General features: G+C 52.2%; 2 protein-coding genes across 7 annotated transcripts in view; one reads left to right on the top strand and one right to left on the bottom strand.

Annotated features, from left to right (window-relative positions):
• Nucleotides 1–18,454, top strand: part of SMG6 (SMG6 nonsense mediated mRNA decay factor) — a 119,404-nt gene that overhangs the window by 425 nt on the left and 100,525 nt on the right. For 2 of the 5 annotated variants that reach the window (XM_030028808.2, XM_030028807.2), the window contains exons 1-8: nucleotides 2,641–2,750; nucleotides 3,766–5,536; nucleotides 7,629–7,821; nucleotides 9,122–9,232; nucleotides 9,973–10,079; nucleotides 11,232–11,310; nucleotides 12,649–12,759; nucleotides 13,425–13,637. In XM_030028808.2, the coding sequence (XP_029884668.1) occupies nucleotides 2,657–2,750; nucleotides 3,766–5,536; nucleotides 7,629–7,821; nucleotides 9,122–9,232; nucleotides 9,973–10,079; nucleotides 11,232–11,310; nucleotides 12,649–12,759; nucleotides 13,425–13,637 (2,679 nt within the window). In that variant the 5' untranslated portion in view covers nucleotides 2,641–2,656. Of the gene's footprint in view, nucleotides 1–2,640; nucleotides 2,752–3,760; nucleotides 5,537–7,628; nucleotides 7,822–9,121; nucleotides 9,233–9,972; nucleotides 10,080–11,231; nucleotides 11,311–12,648; nucleotides 12,760–13,424; nucleotides 13,638–18,454 lie in introns of those variants that run through there. The other 3 variants (XM_030028806.2, XM_030028805.2, XM_030028809.2) reach the window with 2 other exon arrangements.
• SRR (serine racemase) lies at nucleotides 216–2,548 on the bottom strand. 2 transcript variants are annotated; one of them, XM_030028828.2, is made up of 7 exons: nucleotides 2,343–2,548; nucleotides 1,948–2,083; nucleotides 1,592–1,695; nucleotides 1,398–1,517; nucleotides 1,209–1,283; nucleotides 792–1,001; nucleotides 216–504 (listed from the first exon to the last, which is right to left on the bottom strand). In XM_030028828.2, the coding sequence occupies exons 1-7, from the start codon at nucleotides 2,508–2,510 to the stop codon at nucleotides 307–309; spliced, it is 1,011 nt and encodes a 336-aa protein (XP_029884688.1). In that variant the 5' UTR covers nucleotides 2,511–2,548; the 3' UTR covers nucleotides 216–306. The 2 variants fall into 2 exon arrangements, with proteins under 2 accessions (XP_029884688.1, XP_029884687.1); XM_030028827.2 differs by having other exon boundaries at nucleotides 1,209–1,517.

Raw genomic sequence — 18,454 nt, 5'->3', positions numbered from 1 at the left:
CGCTGAGAAAGAAAGGTGAAGTAGCAGCTGGGGAGAGTGACTGACCCCAGCTCACTGGAAGCCTGTCCCAGAGCAGGGCAGCTGAGGAGGAGAGAACAGGCAGTGCTTTGTTTCCAGGCCCCCCAGTAGCAACCCTTTACTGTGGAACCAAGCAACTCTGTGCTGTAGAGACCGAGGCCAGCTTCCCTTATCCCTCCACAAAAACTTTCAAATGATTGGGGTTGTTTATCTGTTTTTTAGTAGCGCACAAACCAGACTGTACAAATTCAGAGTGAGGTTTCCGTCACTTGAGACACCGCTCCGTTCTCATTCCACTTTCCCAGGGAGGTCTGTGAGCCAGGTCAGGGAGCTCAGGTCCACGTTTCCCCCGCACAGCACGATGCAAACGTTCTCCGCATCCCGGGGGACTGCCTGGAACTGCTCCGAGAGCACGGCTGCCACTCCCACGCCTGCTGTTGGCTCAATCAGCAGCTTCATCCTTTCCCACACCAGCCGCGTGGCTTGCTGTCGGGACAGAGAAGCAGCTGTCATCCCAGCAGCAAGTACAGGCTGCTCCAGGGCTGCGGAGGGCACTGCATGTGCACATCTCTCTGCAGCGCTCTGGGAAGGGAGAGCAGAGCTTCCGCCAGCCCTCTCCAGCTGGAGACAATGTGGGTGTTGAACAGCTGCGGTGGTGTGCAGGAGCTTGTGCTGCCCTGGGAGAGTGGAGGGGTGAGAGTGGAGGGGCAGAGCACGGATGGAGGCAGCTGTCTGCTGGCAGCTACCGTGAGAAGGGAGCCGGGAGCGTTTACCTTGATTTCTTCCTCTGAGACTGTCAGGACATCATCAACCAAATCCCTGATGATGGGCCACGTGTTTGGTCCGATGCTGGTTTTAACTGCATCTGCGATGGTATCCGGCGGGTGAAGGTTGGGGGTCAGTTCCCCTCTTACCTTGGACTGGTAACAGTCATCTGCGTTGCGTGGCTCAGCAGCAAACACTTTCACATCTGGTCTCAAAGCCTGCGGAGAGCGGGAGGAGCTGCTCAGTTGAAACTAGTGTGTGCCTGTCTGCTGTTGCTGCGCGCGCAGGGGGCCGAGTAGGCCATGCTGCTGCCATGCAAACCCCGGGTACCCAGAGATTTTCATAACAGGGTGTCTCCGTTTCTAAAGAGAAAAGCTGCTGTCTGTCTTGGGAGCCCTGCACTTCCCAGATGAGCTGTTGCCTACCTTGATGGCAACTGCTATTCCTGCAATCATTCCTCCACCTCCAACGGGAGCCACTATTGCATTTACCTCAGGTGCCTGTGCAGAAAGGAAGCGTAACTGCTTCTGGCACCTCGGGTACCCATTTTTGCTGTGCCCCTGCCTACGAGGAGCAGAGCCCCGGGCCGGGTCCGGGCTGTACGTTTCCCTCACCTGCTCCAGTACCTCCAGGGCGATTGTGCCTTGCCCTGCAATCACCGCCGGCTCCTGGTTGGGGTGCACCATGACTCCTCCTGTCTCCTGGACTACGCAAGACGCTGTCTCTGCTCTGGCCTAAGGGAAAGCGCAGATGGTCGCCTCTCAGTCCAGCTGTGCCGTGTCCCGAGCCAGTCTTCCCTGTGACATACCTTGTCATTGGGCTCGCATGGCACCAGTGTTGCACCATAGGTGCGGATGGCAGCTTGCTTACAGTGTGGGGCTGTCCGGGGCACCACGATATAGGCGGGAATCCCTGTGTGATGAAAGAGGAAGCAAATCTGACAGCCAAAAAGCTGCAAGCAGCCAGTTAGTGGTGCAGGAGCCAGCCATGCCTTGCCTATGGTAGCTCCTGCATCCGTTCAGGAGAGGGATACTGCTGCTGTCTCCAGGGGTGTCAGAGCTGGGTGCTTGGAGCTGCATTTACCAGCTCTGCGTTTACCCCTGGCTCTCTGCCTGCTGCCCGGCTGCTCTCTGAGCTGGGGCTGGAGGTCGGCATATGCATTACCTTCTGCCTGGGCAGCACAGGCGAGCGCCTGCCCGTGATTCCCACTGCTGTGCGTCACGACGGCCCGAGGCAGCCCCCCTCCAGCGCGTTTGCTCTCCTCAACGAGGCTCCTGACTGCGTTCAGGGCACCGCGGATCTGGAAGGAGAGCACAGCACCCTCAGTGCCGCCGTGCCCGGGAGCCGGCGTGCTGGGCTCTGCGGGCAGGTGGGGAATCTCCTTCCTTGCAGCCTCCCCTGTGCCCTGGGAAGCGCTTCAGCCCCCATGCGGGTTGGCAGGAGCCACGTCTGCTTCGAAGGCTGGAAGGTGTCGGCGGAAAGCGAGTTTCTCCGGTGCGAGAAGCGACCTTTGCCCCGAGGCTGGCCGAGGGACGCTCAGTGCCGCCGTCCCCGCGCACCTTGAAGGAGCCGGTCCTCTGGAAGAGCTCGCACTTGAAGAGCAGCCGTCGGCCGGCCAGGCGGTCCAGGCTGCCGCTGGTGAGCAGCGGCGTGCGGTGCAGCCGGCCCCGGAGCCGTTCCTCCGCCGCCCGGACCTCGGCCAGCGCCAGGCGGGGCGGCCCGGCCATGTGCTCGGCGCTGCGCGGGCCGCGACCACCCGTCCCCGGGGCGATCGCGCATGCGCGCGGCGGCCCCCCCCCCCCCTTTTTTTTTTTTTTTTTTTTTTTTTGGCCCTGCGCGGCCGCCGTCCGTCCCGCCTCCGGCGGAGGGGAAGATGGCGGAGGGGCTGGAGCGCGTCCGCGTCTCGGCCGCCGAGCTGCGGGACATGGTGGCGGCGGAGGCCCGCGCCGCGGCCGGCGGCGGACGAGGTGAGGGGGTGGCAGGGATCGGCGGGGCGGCGGTAAGCGAGCCGGGAGACGTTGCTTGGGCCTTTCCCTCCTCCCCTCAGCGGCACCTGCCCGGGGGCGGGCCGGGCCCCCTCGGCCGCACCGCCCGGCTGGGGCTGGGGTAGGGGCCGGAGCAGGGCCGCCGCCCCGCCGGGCCCGCGTCGGCCCGGACACGGTTGTCGCCGGGATGAGAGCACACGAACGCCGAGGCGCAGAGGACAGGGGCCGCTGGGGGCAGTCGGGTCGGTCCCTGCCCCCTCGGGGACCTCTCTGCCGCCTCCGGGGCCGAGCCCCTCGGTAGCGGTGGCTTTGGCGTGGCTGAGGTTCGGTGGTGCGGGCTGGTGCGAGTTACTGGTAGGAGGAAAAAGTTGAGGAAACGCAGAGCGTAACAGCCCGGCTTTGGTGAAATGTTTGATTATGCGGTGTCCGGGCTGTGTTCTCTGATGGGGTTTTGTGTGAATACAGTTGCAGAGAGGAGGAGAGAAACGTTACCGAGTTGTGAGCAAGTGGGGGGGGGGAGGACGCATCTTTGACTCAAAACGATCCGTTGGCACAGCAGGGGGGCTGTTGGAGAAGGCAGCACCTGCAGACAGAAGGGCTCCTGCCCCAGCAGCAGGCAGGCAACTGCTGCTGAAACCTGTCACGCCAAAAGTTTATTCCCGGTACTTGCACATGCATCTTGCGTTGTGCTTTAGCTGTCCATTTTTCCGCTTGTTCGTGCTTTGAGGCAAAACCTGTTGTGGGATGTGGTTTGTAAGTGAATCAGGCCAAGGACTTGGTCATCTTTGTTATACTTTCTCATTTTCTACTATTACTCTGTGATTTCCTGTAAACCGTGACGTGGATTTTCAGAACTGTTCTCTTGGACCTGCCCTGAGGGTGGTAGGCTCCTTGCCTTTACTTAATATTTCTCCCTGAATATTTGTCATGATTTTTTTTTTTTTGTTCCTGGTTGGTGTGTGGTGGAAATAACTTTCTTCTGTTTATTTTTCACCAGAAAACATGAAGGAAGTGAAGGAGCCAAGGCATCGCAAAGACAACAGGCGCCCAGACCTGGAGATTTACAAGCCTGGCCTCTCCCGACTGAGGAGCAAACTTGTGCCACCAAAGCATGAGACGTCAGAGAAGGAGAGGAGCAGAGCTGAGGAGGGCAAGGAGGAGAGTGCCAGTGATAAGGGCTCTTTGGGAGGAGGGGCTCCAGTCATGGAGGATTTCGGCAAAGGTGATGGCCCCAAGCAGAATGGTCCTTCGCAGGAAAATGAAGAGATGGAGACTAAAGGTGGTCTTCAGAGCCAAGAGAACTTGTCCAAGCAGCCTGCTCCAGATGAGTGGTGTCCCAAGACCACCAGGAGAACCAAGAAGCCGGACCAGCAGATCTACCAGCCTGGGAAACGCCTGCATTCAGCTGCTAAAGAACCATCCCTGCGGCCAGCGACTGAGGAAGTCACCAGTAAGATGGAGCAGCTGAAAGTAGAGAGAGATGAAGAGATTGAGAAAGGTACTGGAAAAGACAATAACAGGAAAACCAAATCAAGCAAGGAGGACAGAGAGGGGAGCCAGGCAGGGGAAGGAATTAAAGCCTCAAGGGGAGAAAAAGGAAGACGAATAGAGCGAAGTGACAGGATAAGGAGAACAAGCGACGAGGTGATGCAGGGGAAGCTGGGCTCTACCAAACGGTATTCTCGCTCTGACAAGCGGCGGAGCCGGTACCGCACCTGCAGCACAAGTTCAGCTGGAAGCAACAACAGTGTAGACGGAGCCCCGCTCGTGGACGGGGTGGGGAGGCGGCAGGAGCGTGCCAGAGAAAGAATGCGTCCTAGGAAGCAGCTCTCTGCATCCTCCACTGACTCCTTGGATGACGACAGAATCGATGAGGCAGAAACGTATGTCTCCAGCAGGAATTCAGACAAGAAGAAGCGTACAGAGCAGAGTCGAGCTTCTAGGAGCGAGAGCGAATGGAGCAGCAACGGCCGGGAAGTCAAGGGACCCTTTCGAGTCACATTTGACAGCAAGACTATGAACAGGGATATCAGTCTGGCAGATACAGATAAAAAAAAGCCCCTGAAGGCGTTTGTTAGTTGCAATGACTCAGAGGCTTCGGAGGCAAGGAGCCAGAGCAGAGAGCCCCAAGGGAGGGGCCGTGGGATTCTGTTCCTGCCTGCCAACACAGACCTCTCTGCCAGCGCTGTGGGCTCCCCTGAACCCAGTCACCCTGGGCCCAGGCTCCTGCTCGGTGGGGCTGGCAGTAAAGGTCCCCGAAACAGGGGCCGAGGTGGCACTGCTCGCAGGTTGTGGGACCCAAATAACCCGGACCAAAAACCCGCCCTGAAGAGCCAGACCGCTCAGCTTCACTTTCTAGACACAGACGATGAAGTGAGCCCCACATCCTGGGGAGAAGCCCGCCAGGCCCAGACATCCTACTATAAGTTCCAAAACTCTGACAACCCCTACTATTACCCTCGGGCTTCCGGTCAAGGCCCCCAGTATCCTTATGGCGGGTACTCCCTGCAGTATCCTATGGGTCCAAGCAATGGTGTGTACCCAGGAGCCTATTACCCCGGGTACCCTGGCCAGGCGGGACAGTACATGTGTGGCCCACTCCCCCCAACTCCTCTGAGTCCTGAGATGGAGCAGCAGATGCGGAACATGCAGCAGCAGGAGCTCAGCAAACTCCTCCGTGAGGCTGGGAACCAGGAGCAGCAGCTCAGTAATCTGCTTTCCAGAGACCGCATCAGTCCAGAGGGGCTGGAGAAGATGGCCCAGCTGAGGTTTGTGGTTGTGCTGTGAGGGATGTGTGACCAAGTAATTTCTAGGGTGAACTACCAGAACTGTTATCTAGAAAATGGTGTCTCCTTAGGGATCTGGTACGCTGGAGACGTCAATGTCTCAGAGACTGGGAGATGGGGCAGTGGCTGGCTAGCTTTTGACGTGCTGGGTCTCTTTGTCGTGTGCCAGTGGTGTGTGGGTTTTGGAAGGAAACTGTGGGTGAAGATATCGTTTGCCTGGGCTGGGAGCTAAGCTGTGGCTTCTTGTGGTTGTAGAATGCCTTGTCCGCGTTGCAGGGACACAGAGGAGCAGGACAAACACCCGCTGCGGTTCTAGGGTTCTTCTTGCTCTTGCTGGAGCTGATCTTTCTCAGTCCAGTGCTTTCAGTATTTGCTGGCGGACTTCTGCTTTCTTACCTGTCCTTGGTTATCTGCTGTCTGATTTGCATTGTGGGCTTCAGGGGCAGCTACTTTCAGCTTGTGCTTGTGAAGTGTTTTGTGGGTTCCTGACGCTGTGTGACAGTGCCTTTCAAGCACTGGGTAGTTTTGCTCTTGACACCACTCAATGCTGTGACATATGGCGGTCCAGTGGGAGTAGCCTGGTGATGCCAGCTAGTTAGAGGGAAATGACACTGGTGCTCTGGAGCATAGTTAACATGGCTGTAGCAAGTTTCTACTTGGCATCTTTCACATTTACTTGTGACCTCTGTGTCTCCAGGGCTTCTCTGGAGGCTTATTTTTCAGAGCTGACTGGCAGAAAATCTAGCAGGTGAGCTCATTTCAGGGCTTGTTCTGTGTTTTGGGGACTTGCCCTATAGACTACAGGGTAGGATACGTCTGAGCTTCAAGCAGTACTGGAGGTTTCAGGTCTTCCTCAGGGTGTCAGGGTCACCCAGAGCTGTTGTCTGGAGGGAGAGGAAAGACTGTGCAGTGCTGCTGTGGCCTGTATGAAGCCCACTCTGCCCTGGGAGCATAGGCATGGTTGGCCCTGTTCCTGCCGGCAGTGTCCCTCCATCTCGGTGTGTCTCCTGCCTGTGTCTGAGTGTGTGCTGCCAGCCTCTCTGCGGAGCTGTGTTGGGGCTCTTGGATGCAAGTGCTGCTTATCAGATGTCCATCTGCAGAAATGTCTAATTCTCTTGGTTGGTGTTTGCACTGTCCAAGCGTGTGTGTGCAGGGTTTGGGGACTGTGTGTGGCAGGGCAGCAGAACCATGCTCTGTGCTTTGCACAGGAACCCACCAGCATCCTTCCCTTATTTTGCCAGGCTCTTCCAGGCATTGCCATCTGGCTTTGCTCTAGGCTTTACCATCTATGCTGTTGTACTGTTTTCTGTAGGGCTCAAAGCATTACAAGGCATAAGGCTGCCAAGGCAGTAACAGCTGAGGATACCCTTTACCGTAAACTTGTCCCACATATTGCAGAGCTGCAACTATTTTATTAAATTCAGGGGAACAATTCTGCTCCAGTGTCCGGACAACGCTGTAGGTAGCTGGCGAGGGGAATGTGATTTCTGGGACTCCGAGGCTTTGTTTCCTTCAAGTGTGATGTTCTCGGCTCTCAAGTCATTTTTGAGGAAGTAGGGTCTCTGTTTCTGCTGTGTATTTTGGCTGGATGGACGGGAGGTGGGGATCATTTTAATGGCAAGACCTCTCTTGCCGTCTGGTTCTTTGTGTGTTTGTTTCTGGCCCGTAGTAGCCAGACTTTGTGCTCAGAAGGAGCAGAGCCTGGCAGTGTGCACTTTCTCCCTGTTAGTATCAGGAGACGCTTGTGCCTTTTTGTTCCCAGTGGCAGAACTGTAGCAGAGCTCCTTGCTCTTTGCCAGACCCTGATCTGTTCTGATGCATATGTGCAAGGGAGGTGGTCCTTTCCGATTTGCCGCCTTGGAGCAGGAAGGGTGTTTGATTGCAACAGCTCCCATCTCCCTCTTGGACAAGTGTGGAAGCATCGATTTGCCGTAGCGTGCAAGCTGGCTGAACTGCTGACATCTCGTGTTTGCTGGATGAAAAGCAGCAGGTGGCTCAGCACATGTTGCCTGGCAGCTCAGGCTCGGGCTGGGCAGTTGCTGTTGTATTGACCACTGATTGTGTTTCGCTGTAGGGTGGAGATGCTGCAGCTGTACGAGCGGTGCATCCTGATGGATATCGAGTTCTCTGATACCCAGAATGTGGACCAGCTGCTGTGGAAGAACGCGTTTTACCAGGTGATTGAGAAATTCCGGCAGCTCCTCAAGGACCCTCAGGGAGAAAATGCCCAAGAAATTCGGAACAAACTGCTCCAGCTTCTAGATGAGGTAAGAAGAGAGAAACATCCCCAAACTCCACTAAAGCTTTGGGTGGGATTGGCTGGTATTTAGAATGAGATGGTGCAACTGGGAAACTAGCCTTCTTGATCCTATTCATATCTCTGTGTGCCTTAGGCCATCTTGTGCAAGGAGAATGCTCAGACAGATTATGGTTTAGTGTGGCAGGTGTAGGTCCAGGTGGACATCTGTTATAATTTAAACTGGGCCTGTTTTGGTGTGGTTTATGTTAATTAGAAATTGATTTACGCTAAAATGAAATGAATGTCCTGAAGTGGAAATAAACAGAAGCATTCCTGGAGGTGTTTGTGCCATCTTTATCAAATTTGCTTAGAAGTCATTCCATTAGGCTGTGCAGCTCAGCTTACTCTTTGTAGAAGGTAGGGTGACAGATCTGAGAGGATGTGTTTTATAGAATTAAGTTGGTGGGAAGGGACTGCTGGAGGGCTTTAGTCCAACCTCCTGCTCAAAGCAAGACTCCTCAAACACTAGATGAGGTGAGTCTTGATTTTGTCTAGCTCAGTCTTGAAAACCTCTGAGACTGGAAATCCCCCAGCCTCCTTGTTGTTTTCTGAAGAGAAACAGCCCAAACCTCAGGGAGAGGGACCTTCTTTCTTGCATGTGTCGTGGTTTAACCCTAGCCAGCAACTAAGTGCCACGCAGCCACTCACTCACTTCCCCCCCAGCCAGTGGGATGGGGGAGAGAATCAGGGGGCGGGGGGGGAAAGCAAAACTTGTGGGTTGAGATAAGAACAGTTTAGTAGGACAGAAAGGAAGAAAACAGTAATAATGATAATAACAACAATAATAAAATGACAATAATAGAAGGAATGAAATATACAAAACAAGTGATGCACAATGTAATTGCTCACCGCTTGCTGACCGATGTCCAGTTAGTTCCTGAGTGGTGATCCCCTCCCCAGGCCAACTCCCCCCCGGTTTATATTGGGCGTAACATCCCATGGTATGGAATACCCCTTTGGCCGGTTTGGGTCAGCCGTCCCAGCTGTGTCCCCTCCCAGCTTCTTGTGCCCCTCCAGCCTTCTTGCTGGGTGGGCATGAGAAGCTGAAAAATCCTTGACTTAGTCTAAACACTACTTAGCAACAACTGAAAACATCAGTGTGTTATCAACATTATTCACATACTAAATCCAAAACATAATACTGTACCAGTACTAGAAAGAAAATCTCTATCCCAGCCAAAACCAGGACAATGTGGCAGGGATGGTGTGGTGATTTTGTGCTCAACGTCAGAAGGATTGTAACATCCAAGCATGCGTGTGTTTTGCAGGGCACTTCTTTTTTTGATGGCCTACTCCAAAAGCTGCAGGTGTCATACCAGTTCAAGCTAGAGGACTATATGGATGGGATGGCCATCCGCAGTAAGCCTCTGAGGAAAATGGTAGGTTGGCTTCCTCCTGGAGACTCCTCATCCTGTTAACTGTATGCAACATGCTGAACTCAATGTGCTGCCCTTGCCAAGAGGTAGGCAGCTGTACCCTGAACAGATGTCAGTATGTTTGCAGGGAATCTTTCTCAGCTGCTGGAGAACTTGTTGAACCGACTCTGGTGCATTAACATTTCTTAGCTTCCTTTGCAAAGAAGAATTTTTTTTGTATCAGCTCTGTGACCAGGGCTAATAAAGGGAAAGAAGTGTCCAAAGGTAACCTGGCTTCGCCTTAGATATTGAACATCTCTTATGTCTGTCTGTGGAATCCAGAATAATGAACAAGGAAAGCTAACAGTTGTGCTGCTTCCCTGACACTTGACAGCATGTTGCCCTGAGCTGTGAGTGCAGGTGCAAGGGACAGCTGGGAAATGATATTTTAGTCCAGCTCCATTCCCAGAGAGATGCGTTTGTCTAACAGCTGTCCTCAAATTGCTCATGGGCTGAACAACTCTCTTCTGGAGAGAGATGGGACGTTGTTGTAAGAGAGGAGGTGTTTAGGGGATTGGCTTGCCCCTACAAATGCTGAACCATTGCCAGGAAGCCTTGTCATTTCATTCTGCTGCCCTTTTGTGAGACCTTCAGTGTGTCAGAGAGCTCCTCTTGGCTCTCTACAGTCCCTCTGTGCTCACTGGGTCTGCAGGTGAGCCAGGGCTGTGCAGGTCCCACATGATGTACTGAATGCTTCTTTCCAGGTGAAGTACGCGCTGATCAGTGCTCAGAGGTGTATGATTTGTCAAGGGGACATTTGCCGATACAGAGAACAAGCAAATGACACCGCAAACTACGGAAAGGCACGCAGGTATTGTGTTCTTCACTGTAGCGCTGAGCGCAGCTCTTCCTCTATCTAGAAGGGATGTGTCTCATTTCACACTTAAACTTGCCTCTAGCCAAAGAAGTCTTTCCACACCTCTTTATTGTATTGCAGTCCTGTGAAGCTGAAAGATGTAGTCTAGGCTGTTTTGCTGTCCCAGAGAGCAAGCCAGCAGATCCAGTCATCCTGCAGCCATCTAGTGTGGAAGTTGACCTGTGCTGATCCTGCAGCAGGGAGGCTTTATGCTGTTGAGGCTGGCAGAATGGCTGTTGTATTTTCTGGTAGCTTTTCAGCTAGAAGAGGTTCCCATATGTGTCCATATGTTCTGACTGCATCAGGAGTTACTGGCACTTGTTGCTTCCTGTCACTCTTGTTTTTCTGATGTTTCTTCTGGAGCAAAGACTTGGGGGGGGGGGGGGGGGGGCAAGTGAGCCCAGCATGGGGGATGGAGTCCTGAAAACTGTGGAGGTTTGGAGAACAGGACAGGGGGATCTGCCGATTTGGGGGTCTGTGGACATCATGGAGTATGCTGATATCTCAGGAAGGCTTGGGAGAACATTAGCAGGCTCATGATATGTCTGAAGAGTGTTGATGGATCCGTGTGGCATGATATAAGCTGGATAGTGGATAATACAATTGAGGGAAAATAGAGAGGAGAATGGAGGGATGGATGGACTGCCACTGAACGGATGCCTCTTCTCTTGGAATGATTAAGTATCTTGAAAATATGGGGAACAAGCTAAGGAACATGGATGGTCTGGTCCCAGCTGCTGTGGAGCTAAAAAGGGGACTGAGAGAGAAATGTTCCCCAAATAGCCTCTTCTCTGTGCCTGAGGCTGCACGGGGGACAGCGCTTGCTGGGTCTGGCTAAATACTCTTCTTCAGGCTGAGCCAAGAACATTTCCTTCTGCAGCTCTATCTTCCCTCTCTCTAGTCCTGTGCCCCAGCTGCCTCTCCAGGCCAGGTGCAGGCTCGCTGCCTGTGCACGCTCTTGCAGGCAGAGGGCACTTGTGCAAAGGGTCTGTTTCCTCCAGGACTGCCAACACTGCGCTGCGAGGGGAATTCTGCACCCTTAACAGCAAGGAAAGCAACCTTATGTCCTTTCAGTAAACCTTTCTCTCTGGTTCTTCCCTTCCTCAGCTGGTACCTGAAGGCTCAGCAAATTGCTCCCAAAAATGGCCGCCCATACAACCAGCTGGCGCTTCTGGCCATCTACACGGTAAGATGCTCATCAAGGATGTAGCAAGTGTAGGGAGAGCCTCTGGGATGGCTGTGAGATTCCATCTGGTGGAGAAAGGCATTGTTTAGGGCAGTGGTCCCAGATGTTTTTTCTTTTTTTAAAAAGAAAAAAGCTGATGGCAGGATGTACTGTGTGGATTCCAGCTGCTGTGGCTTCAGGCAGCTTTGTTAGATACACGCTACTCCCTCAGGCTATCAGCGTTTTGGGGACTGTTCTGTGGGCTGTTAAGAGTGCAAATGTTTTAAAAGTGGGTTGTGTTTAAAGTTCTGCATGAAATTTTTGTGCTCAAGGCCATGCTGTTGTGAGGATGCTGTTTCTTTTTGCCATGTCTTCATTGGACTTGGGTACTGGTCTAAGCGACATCCACATGTGACTTTCTTGGGTTTCAGTTTTGCTGGCTACTTCAGCCATGCAGGAAAACTTACTTCAAGGAAGATGTGACAGCAGATAATAGAAGCATCAGGCTGGGACACAGGGGTTGGTAGGGAACTGCCCGTTCGCAATACTGAAAGATGCTGATTTAAAGCAGAGCAGTTCAGAACTGCAGGGTTCAGAAGCACATTGCCTTCATGGCTGGGAATGACCTTTCTGACTCCTGGTGTAGGGCTCGGAGTGGCAAAGTGTCCCGCCCTCTGTGTTTGTAAGGCCAGCAGTATATGGGCAAAACCCTAAATGGCTGTGTATCTTGCTAGCATGAAGATGTGGGGGGGTACCTTCTCGTGATATTCCCTTTGGCCAGCCTGTGGGAGAAAAGATGCTGAGAAGTTGCTCGAGCGTGAGGGGATTAGCCCAGCACCAGGCTGAAATGAGGGGGGCATCCTGCCCCCCCACTGGCAGGAGTCTGGCAAACCCTCCAGTCTTCCTGGGCCTCCTGCTCTTCGTAAAACTCATGCAGAATCATTTCCATATTCGTAGTAATGTTGAAAAGAGTTATTTCCTGAACTGTCAGGAATTTAGTATTTATGCTTTTGCCCTTTACCATGATGCCTGGTGACAGACTGTTTTATGTGAGCCTCTCGGTTGATGTAGAAGCCTCAGGGCTAGAGTAAGCAAGTCTGCAGGCTGTAGTGTCACCTGCACTCCCTAACCCTGGCAAAGGGCTTGTGCTTTGTGCTGGTGGTTGTAGGTAGCTGTAAGTGTGGATGGAGAGTTCAAGGTCCTACTTGTCATAGTGTTTGTTGGCATGTCTGTCCCACCCAGACAGTATTGAGGGACAGGGCATGTGTATTGAGGGACAGGGAAGGCAAAGTATGTGGGAGCTTGGCTCTGAATGCCCCAGAATGAGTGGCAGCTCTGAATCTGGTTGTGTTTTTGCAGAGGAGAAAGCTGGATGCTGTCTACTATTACATGCGCAGCCTGGCTGCCAGCAACCCCATCCTCACAGCCAAGGAGAGCCTCATGAGTCTGTTTGAAGAGACAAAACGCAAGGTGAGTCTTGGAGCTGGGCTGCAGGATGCTGCAGCTGCCTGTGCTAACTGTCCTGTGCTGGAGTGCTGTGATCCGGAGTGTAGGGTGATGGTGACTTTTGGACTTGGAGTCACCACTTATCTACTTCTGAGAAATTCCGTGTTGGGAGTCAGATGAGAGAGGCAACCTTCAGAACGATGGTGTCCTTTCTGCCTCTCCTCAGACTGCTTTTGGGGTTGTTTGGGCAGCTGAATCTCTTGTTTCTGGGTCACAGACTAAAACAGCCAAGCTCAGCAAGGGCTGTAGGTTGCTGTGGTTTGCAGCATGGCCTTGGCATGCAGCACGATCATTGCCTTATTCCACGGGTGCCCCACACCTATGGGGTTGAACAAGAGAGGCTGCACTCCATTTGTGCCCCAGAGGGTAGCCCCAAGTCAAAGATACAGCACGTCGGTTGTCACACACTCCTAGGACTGGACACAGCTGCTCTTGCCCCGGGACAAGGTTGGAGTTGAAAACCTCTCACCTGCACTGTCCTATAGTGTCAGAAACCAAACTGTCAACCTGTCAATGAGTTACTGTGGTTCTGAAGCAGGGGGAAAGACTAATTTCTCCATGTAAATGAAATTATGTACTTTTCCTGAACTTTGATCTCTGGGTGATCTGAATCTCTCCTGTCTGCCCAGGCTGAGCAGATGGAGCAGAGGAAACATCAGGTGCTGGATCTGAGCCCCAGCCGCCGGGGGAAGGGCAAGAAGTCCACATTGCGACAAGTTGGAGATGATGCCACACGGCTGGAGATCTGGATCCATCCCTCCCACCCCCGCTCCTCCCAGGGCCACGAGTCCGGCAGGGATTCTGAGCAGGACAACGGTCTTGGGAATCTCAGCCCCAGCGACGTGAGTACTGCAGGAGGCGGCAGTTGGCTTCGGTGTCATGTGTTTGGAATGCAGTGGAATGACACTGGATCTGTTTTGCTTTCCTGTTGCTAAATTTTCCAGTGTTTTGGCTTCCCCTATGGGAGCTGTGCCTCGGTCAGGCTGAGGAGCTGGTGACCTCGTGCCTCTCATGTTTAAGGCATGTTGTTACCATCCATTTCTTGGCAGCATGTGCTGGCGTGGCTGATACGGAATGGGAGAGGCACAAACAGAAGATGCTGTAAAATGCCTCTGCTGAGGGCTCTATCTTGGGTGAGGTTGCCGGTGGGAAATGAGGTCAGATGCTGAAGACCAGGGTTAACAGTGATCCTGTAAGTTCTGAGGCTTGTTCTGGAAGTGGGTCACTTGTCCCAGTGCCAGATGATCAGAGGTTTGCACTGTGAATGTGAAAACTGTGGCTTTAATTTCCAGTGTAGGTGTTATATTTGCATTACTTGTGCTGCTGAGAGGCCAGACTAGTGCCTTTCTTTTGCAATGATAAAAAAATAATTGACTAACGGTGTGTCTCGTCAATCTGTTCAAGCTGTGTACCTTGCAAGAGGAGCCCGAGTGAACTCTGTTTGTCAGGCACAGGAATGCAGGCGAAGGCAGTGGTGGTTGGGAGCTCATCCTCTAGGAATCCTCGCACTGCTTTGGCACATGCGGCTTGCAAGAGAACTTGCCAGGGAGCTCTGGGCTGCCTGTCCTAAAATGGCTGTTAAGGATGTGAGTTTAGCAGAACTGGGAAGACCTTCTCTGCATACTGCGGGGCCCAAAGCTTCTCAGATACAGTTGCACTTTTATAACTAGTTTGTGACTTCAGCTGGGTGGAACTGGGGTGAAGTCTTGGAGCTTTGAAAGATAAGCTCTGGCACATTGCTGCAGCATTTTTAAGACGTTACTGCCCTTGGTTGTTTTCCCTCTCTTCAGCTTCTCTTCTGGAGACCTTTGCTTCCTCAGCATCACTGAAAGGAACGTGCCAAGCTTTAGCCTCTCCATAAATCATTGATGAAGACGCTTTGACATAAGATGCTGTGAGTGGTTTTGAGGCACTAAGGGTTTCTCTTTTGCAGCGCTCCCATGTGAGGTAGTGTAACCACTAGCAAGGCGGGGGGCAGTGATGTCGTCTTGTTTATAGTGCAGCCTTGTTTGCTAGAGCTTGCCCTTGGTCTGTTCAAGGGGGGATGTGCTCTCTGAAGTGCAGGTTGCTGGCAATGCCTGTACAGATTGTGTGTCTGATTACTACCATTAGTCTTGATTTCTTCATCTGTTTGAAATGTTGGCTCGTGGAAAGCATGAGCTTTCTGATCATGGAGAGGCTGCACGATCAGAAATAAAATGGCAAAAGGGCAGGGGCAGTTGAGGGCCCAGGTCTGGGCACTGCTGGTTTTGGCAGCCAAGATATTAGTACTCAGGCTGCCTGTGCCTGCTGCAGTGCAGCACTCCACTCGTGTTGGCACAACTGCTTATGGGGCTGTGCCATGGCCATGTCACCAAACTGATCTGGATTGAAAATAACCAGGTGAAAAGGAAACCTTAAATCTGTGTCGCTGCCAAAGCTTCCGAGCTGTGAAGCTGTGGGCTGGATAAAGACAGCAGCTCTTTGGGACGCTCTGGACTCCTTGCTCCTTGAAGCGATAGCCTCTTACCCTCTTCCTCACTGCGTCTCTCGGTGTTTTTGCAGCACCTTCTCTGGAAAGGAGCAGAGCAGTCCTTGTGTTGCCACTGTGTGGCACTGTTTGGCCTTGGAAGGGCCCTGCCTGCGCCAGGGACAGGCAGCAGCCCTCATCCTGGCAGCACCTCTGCCCCACATCCCCCAGCCGGGCGGAAGGGAACAGCTCTTCTCCCAGGGGATGTGTGCCAGTGCTTACGTGTCATTTTGGGGAAATGGGTCTAAATGTGTCATCGCCTCCTTGGTCCCTTCCTTGCCAACTTTAGCCCTTGAAAAGGCTGAGGCAAGCCGTGTTCTTTCGTTTGTACTGACAGCTGTGCTCTGCAGGTAGCTCCTCAGGCATCAGGCTTTATGGCAGCTGTTTCTGGGCCAGAGAAGGGAATTTTACAGGGTAGAATGGGAGAGTATTCAGCTTCCAGAAGCAGATATAACACTGCAAGTACAGACCCTAACAGCTCCGGATGAGTACTGGACAGAAGTGTGGGAGAAAGGCTTCTTGCACCCTTTGGATGGAGGTCGTTGCTTCAAACCCAGCCCAAGCCAAACGTGACCGGTGTTTTTACTGTGGAGATGCTGGCCGTTTCACAGGTGACAAGAAATTGATTTGGGATGTTTTCTGTCTTCGGTGGTTGCTTTCTTCATTGTGCAGGCGGTTAGCTGCCAGTCCTGTGATGTGGCACGCTTGTCAGGGAGATGCTGAACGATTACTCTCCCAGGACCTGCTGATGTGTGTGCTGTCCCCATCAGCAAGCAGAGAGTCTGCTCAGTACATGCTTGCATGTCTGTTCTCAGTGCTGACTATTTTTCCTTATGCAGCTGTATACAAAGACACAAACATCATTACTTTATTTCAGGGTTAGAAGTCAACTGAATGGAGTTAGTAAAGCGTGACGGCAAGTCTGCAGAAGGCCACCTCGCACTGCAGCCATTGCTGTGACAAGAGAAGGTGGCGTGCAGAGCTGGCAATTTGCCTTGGCACTGTGTGTTTAGGTAGAGGCTTGGCATAGCTGCTTCTTTCACAGTTTGCTACATCATCTTTTCTAGGAAGATGCAGAACTGGAAGAACGTACCATCTGTCCGCACCAAGGGGCGTACATCTCCATTTGGCCCCTTCCTCAGTAACTGGATTTGGCACTGCTGGCACAGAGGGCATGGGACAGTATCAAAGCGAGCTGAAGAAGTATTTGGGTTGCAGCCTGGCTGTTTTGTGCTTAGGGTTTTGTCCGTTATGCCTGCAGCCTTTTGGGGTTTCATTCTGTGAATGGCTGTTCTCTGTGGTCTCCTCTATGTTGCATGTTTCTAGGTGCGCAGTGGCAGGAGAGTCCAGGCTGACCCAGTGCCTTGCTTGCCTGACAATATCAGGTCGCTTCATGTGGGATTCCTATAAGAAATGCAAAAAAGGAGGCAGAACCAATGAGCAGTTGTGTTGCTTTTTTAAAAACAGCTGGATAGGGCAAAGTGAGCTGAAGAGCAGAGTCTCTGCTGTTTCTTCTCTGCCACTGGTTTCATTTGCCATGGGTCTGTATCAATCTTAAATCTGATAGTACTGTATGCAGCTTACTGCGCAGACTGTGAATTGGTAAAGTAAACAGGGCAAACGTGCTGTCAGTCTCTTGAGAAAGTGTTAATATTACACTGAGTTTGAGATTTTAATCACTCCTGTCAGGAAATGCTGAGTTAAGGTTCCCACAGTTGCTATTGCCTGCTGCCTGTGCTCTGCAGTAGATACTTCCTTGTGTTATCACGCAGCATGCATGCACTAATAAAGATTACTCCATAGCTGCAGCTAAGATGAGGGAAGAGAGGTTTTCCCTTGGCAAGACAGTAATTGAATAATGCTTCTCTCCAGATGTCTGAATACTTTAGCATCATTAAAGAATTAAGTCTCCTAGCCTCTTTGTGAGAGGTCAATCTTGTAGAGCCATCAAAAGTTTGGTAGGGCCACCCAAAAAGCTCTTAGGAAAGCTAAGGACAGAGTCAAGATCTGCTGGCTCAGCCCTGTGCGTCGGCTGCAGGAACCTTCCCATTTTCCCCCAGCCTGCTGGTTAGGGACAGCGGTGTTGCATTTGCCTGGTGCTGGGTGCCCATGGAGCAACCCCTTTGCAGTAGCAGAGAAATTGTGGTGGAATCATTAACTCTGAAGTTCAGAGCATGTTTTAACCTCCATTTCTTTACGTAAGCTTTCTTCTCAACAGCAGGGAGTATGGACAGTGCATCAGGGTTTCCTCAAGTGAGCAGTAAATACCACCAGGAGGTCTACCAAAAAAAAAAAAAAAAAAAAAAAAGACGTCAAAGTTCTCTCAAGAGGCTGAATATGGAGAGTTTTTAACTTTTGTGTTTCTTCTTTGTTACCTACTGTGCTTGTTTTGGAAGCTTATTATACGTACACTCTGTGCTGGTAATGGGTGCGAGTACCATGAGACACAGCGGCGAAGTTGGAGCTGTAAGCAGTGCATATCTTTGGGTGATTGTTTGTATTTTCTTTCAGATGAGTAGTGCTGGTCTCTTTTGGACCCCTTCATCTCCTTCCATCTCCCAAGTCCTAGAAAATCAGATGAGTGCCAAGCACACAGGGAAGTGGTCCTCTGAAGCTGGATGAGGGCACTGTCTTCTCAAAGCAGCAGAAGTTGTGAGAGCTGTCCCGCTTTTTTCCCTCTAGGTCAGGATTCAGCTAACTGGAATCCAGCAATGCCTGATTGGAACTATCTTTGCAACTTACTGTGATTTGTTCTTCTGAGATGAGACATCTCTGAGGATTCTCACCTTCTCTCTTTCTCAGTTCTTGCCTGCTTAGTTTTACTTCTGACTTTGCCTGCCTTACCTGTGCACCATGATGCTGCGTCCACTTACACTTCTGCAGCCCAGTTGCAGTCCAAGGCTGGAGAAGACACTTTTGGGAATGCCTGTGCATCCAGGAGCCACTGGGGAGTCCTCAGGGCTGCTCATGTCACTGTCTCAACAGACGCCATGTGTCCTTAGTGAAAAGGGTCACTGTCCTAGTCAGCTCCTGCATGTTTCACATCCGTTTTTCCTTGGCAGTGTTTGTTGTTTCTGCTCTGTGTGCTTGTTCCTCTTGGATAGCAGCTGCTCGGGTGACTGGGCTGGCTCCTTCTCCTGGCTGGTTTCA

This window comes from Aquila chrysaetos, chromosome 10 (assembly GCF_900496995.4).
Source record: "Aquila chrysaetos chrysaetos chromosome 10, bAquChr1.4, whole genome shotgun sequence".
Classification (NCBI taxonomy): Eukaryota; Metazoa; Chordata; class Aves; order Accipitriformes; family Accipitridae; genus Aquila; species Aquila chrysaetos.
Note: the sequence above shows the minus strand (reverse complement) of the source record. Positions and strands in the feature narration are given on the sequence as shown.

Coding starts and splice junctions, on each gene's coding strand:
- SRR (XM_030028827.2), bottom strand. CDS start 2,510: ATGGCCGGGCCGCCCCGCCTGGCGCTGGCCGAGGTCCGGGCGGCGGAG. Junction 1,518..1,591: donor CATGCGAGCCCAATGACAAG/GTATGTCACAGG, acceptor GCTTTCCCTTAG/GCCAGAGCAGAGACAGCGTC. Junction 1,002..1,208: donor GAATAGCAGTTGCCATCAAG/GTAGGCAACAGC, acceptor CGCTCTCCGCAG/GCTTTGAGACCAGATGTGAA.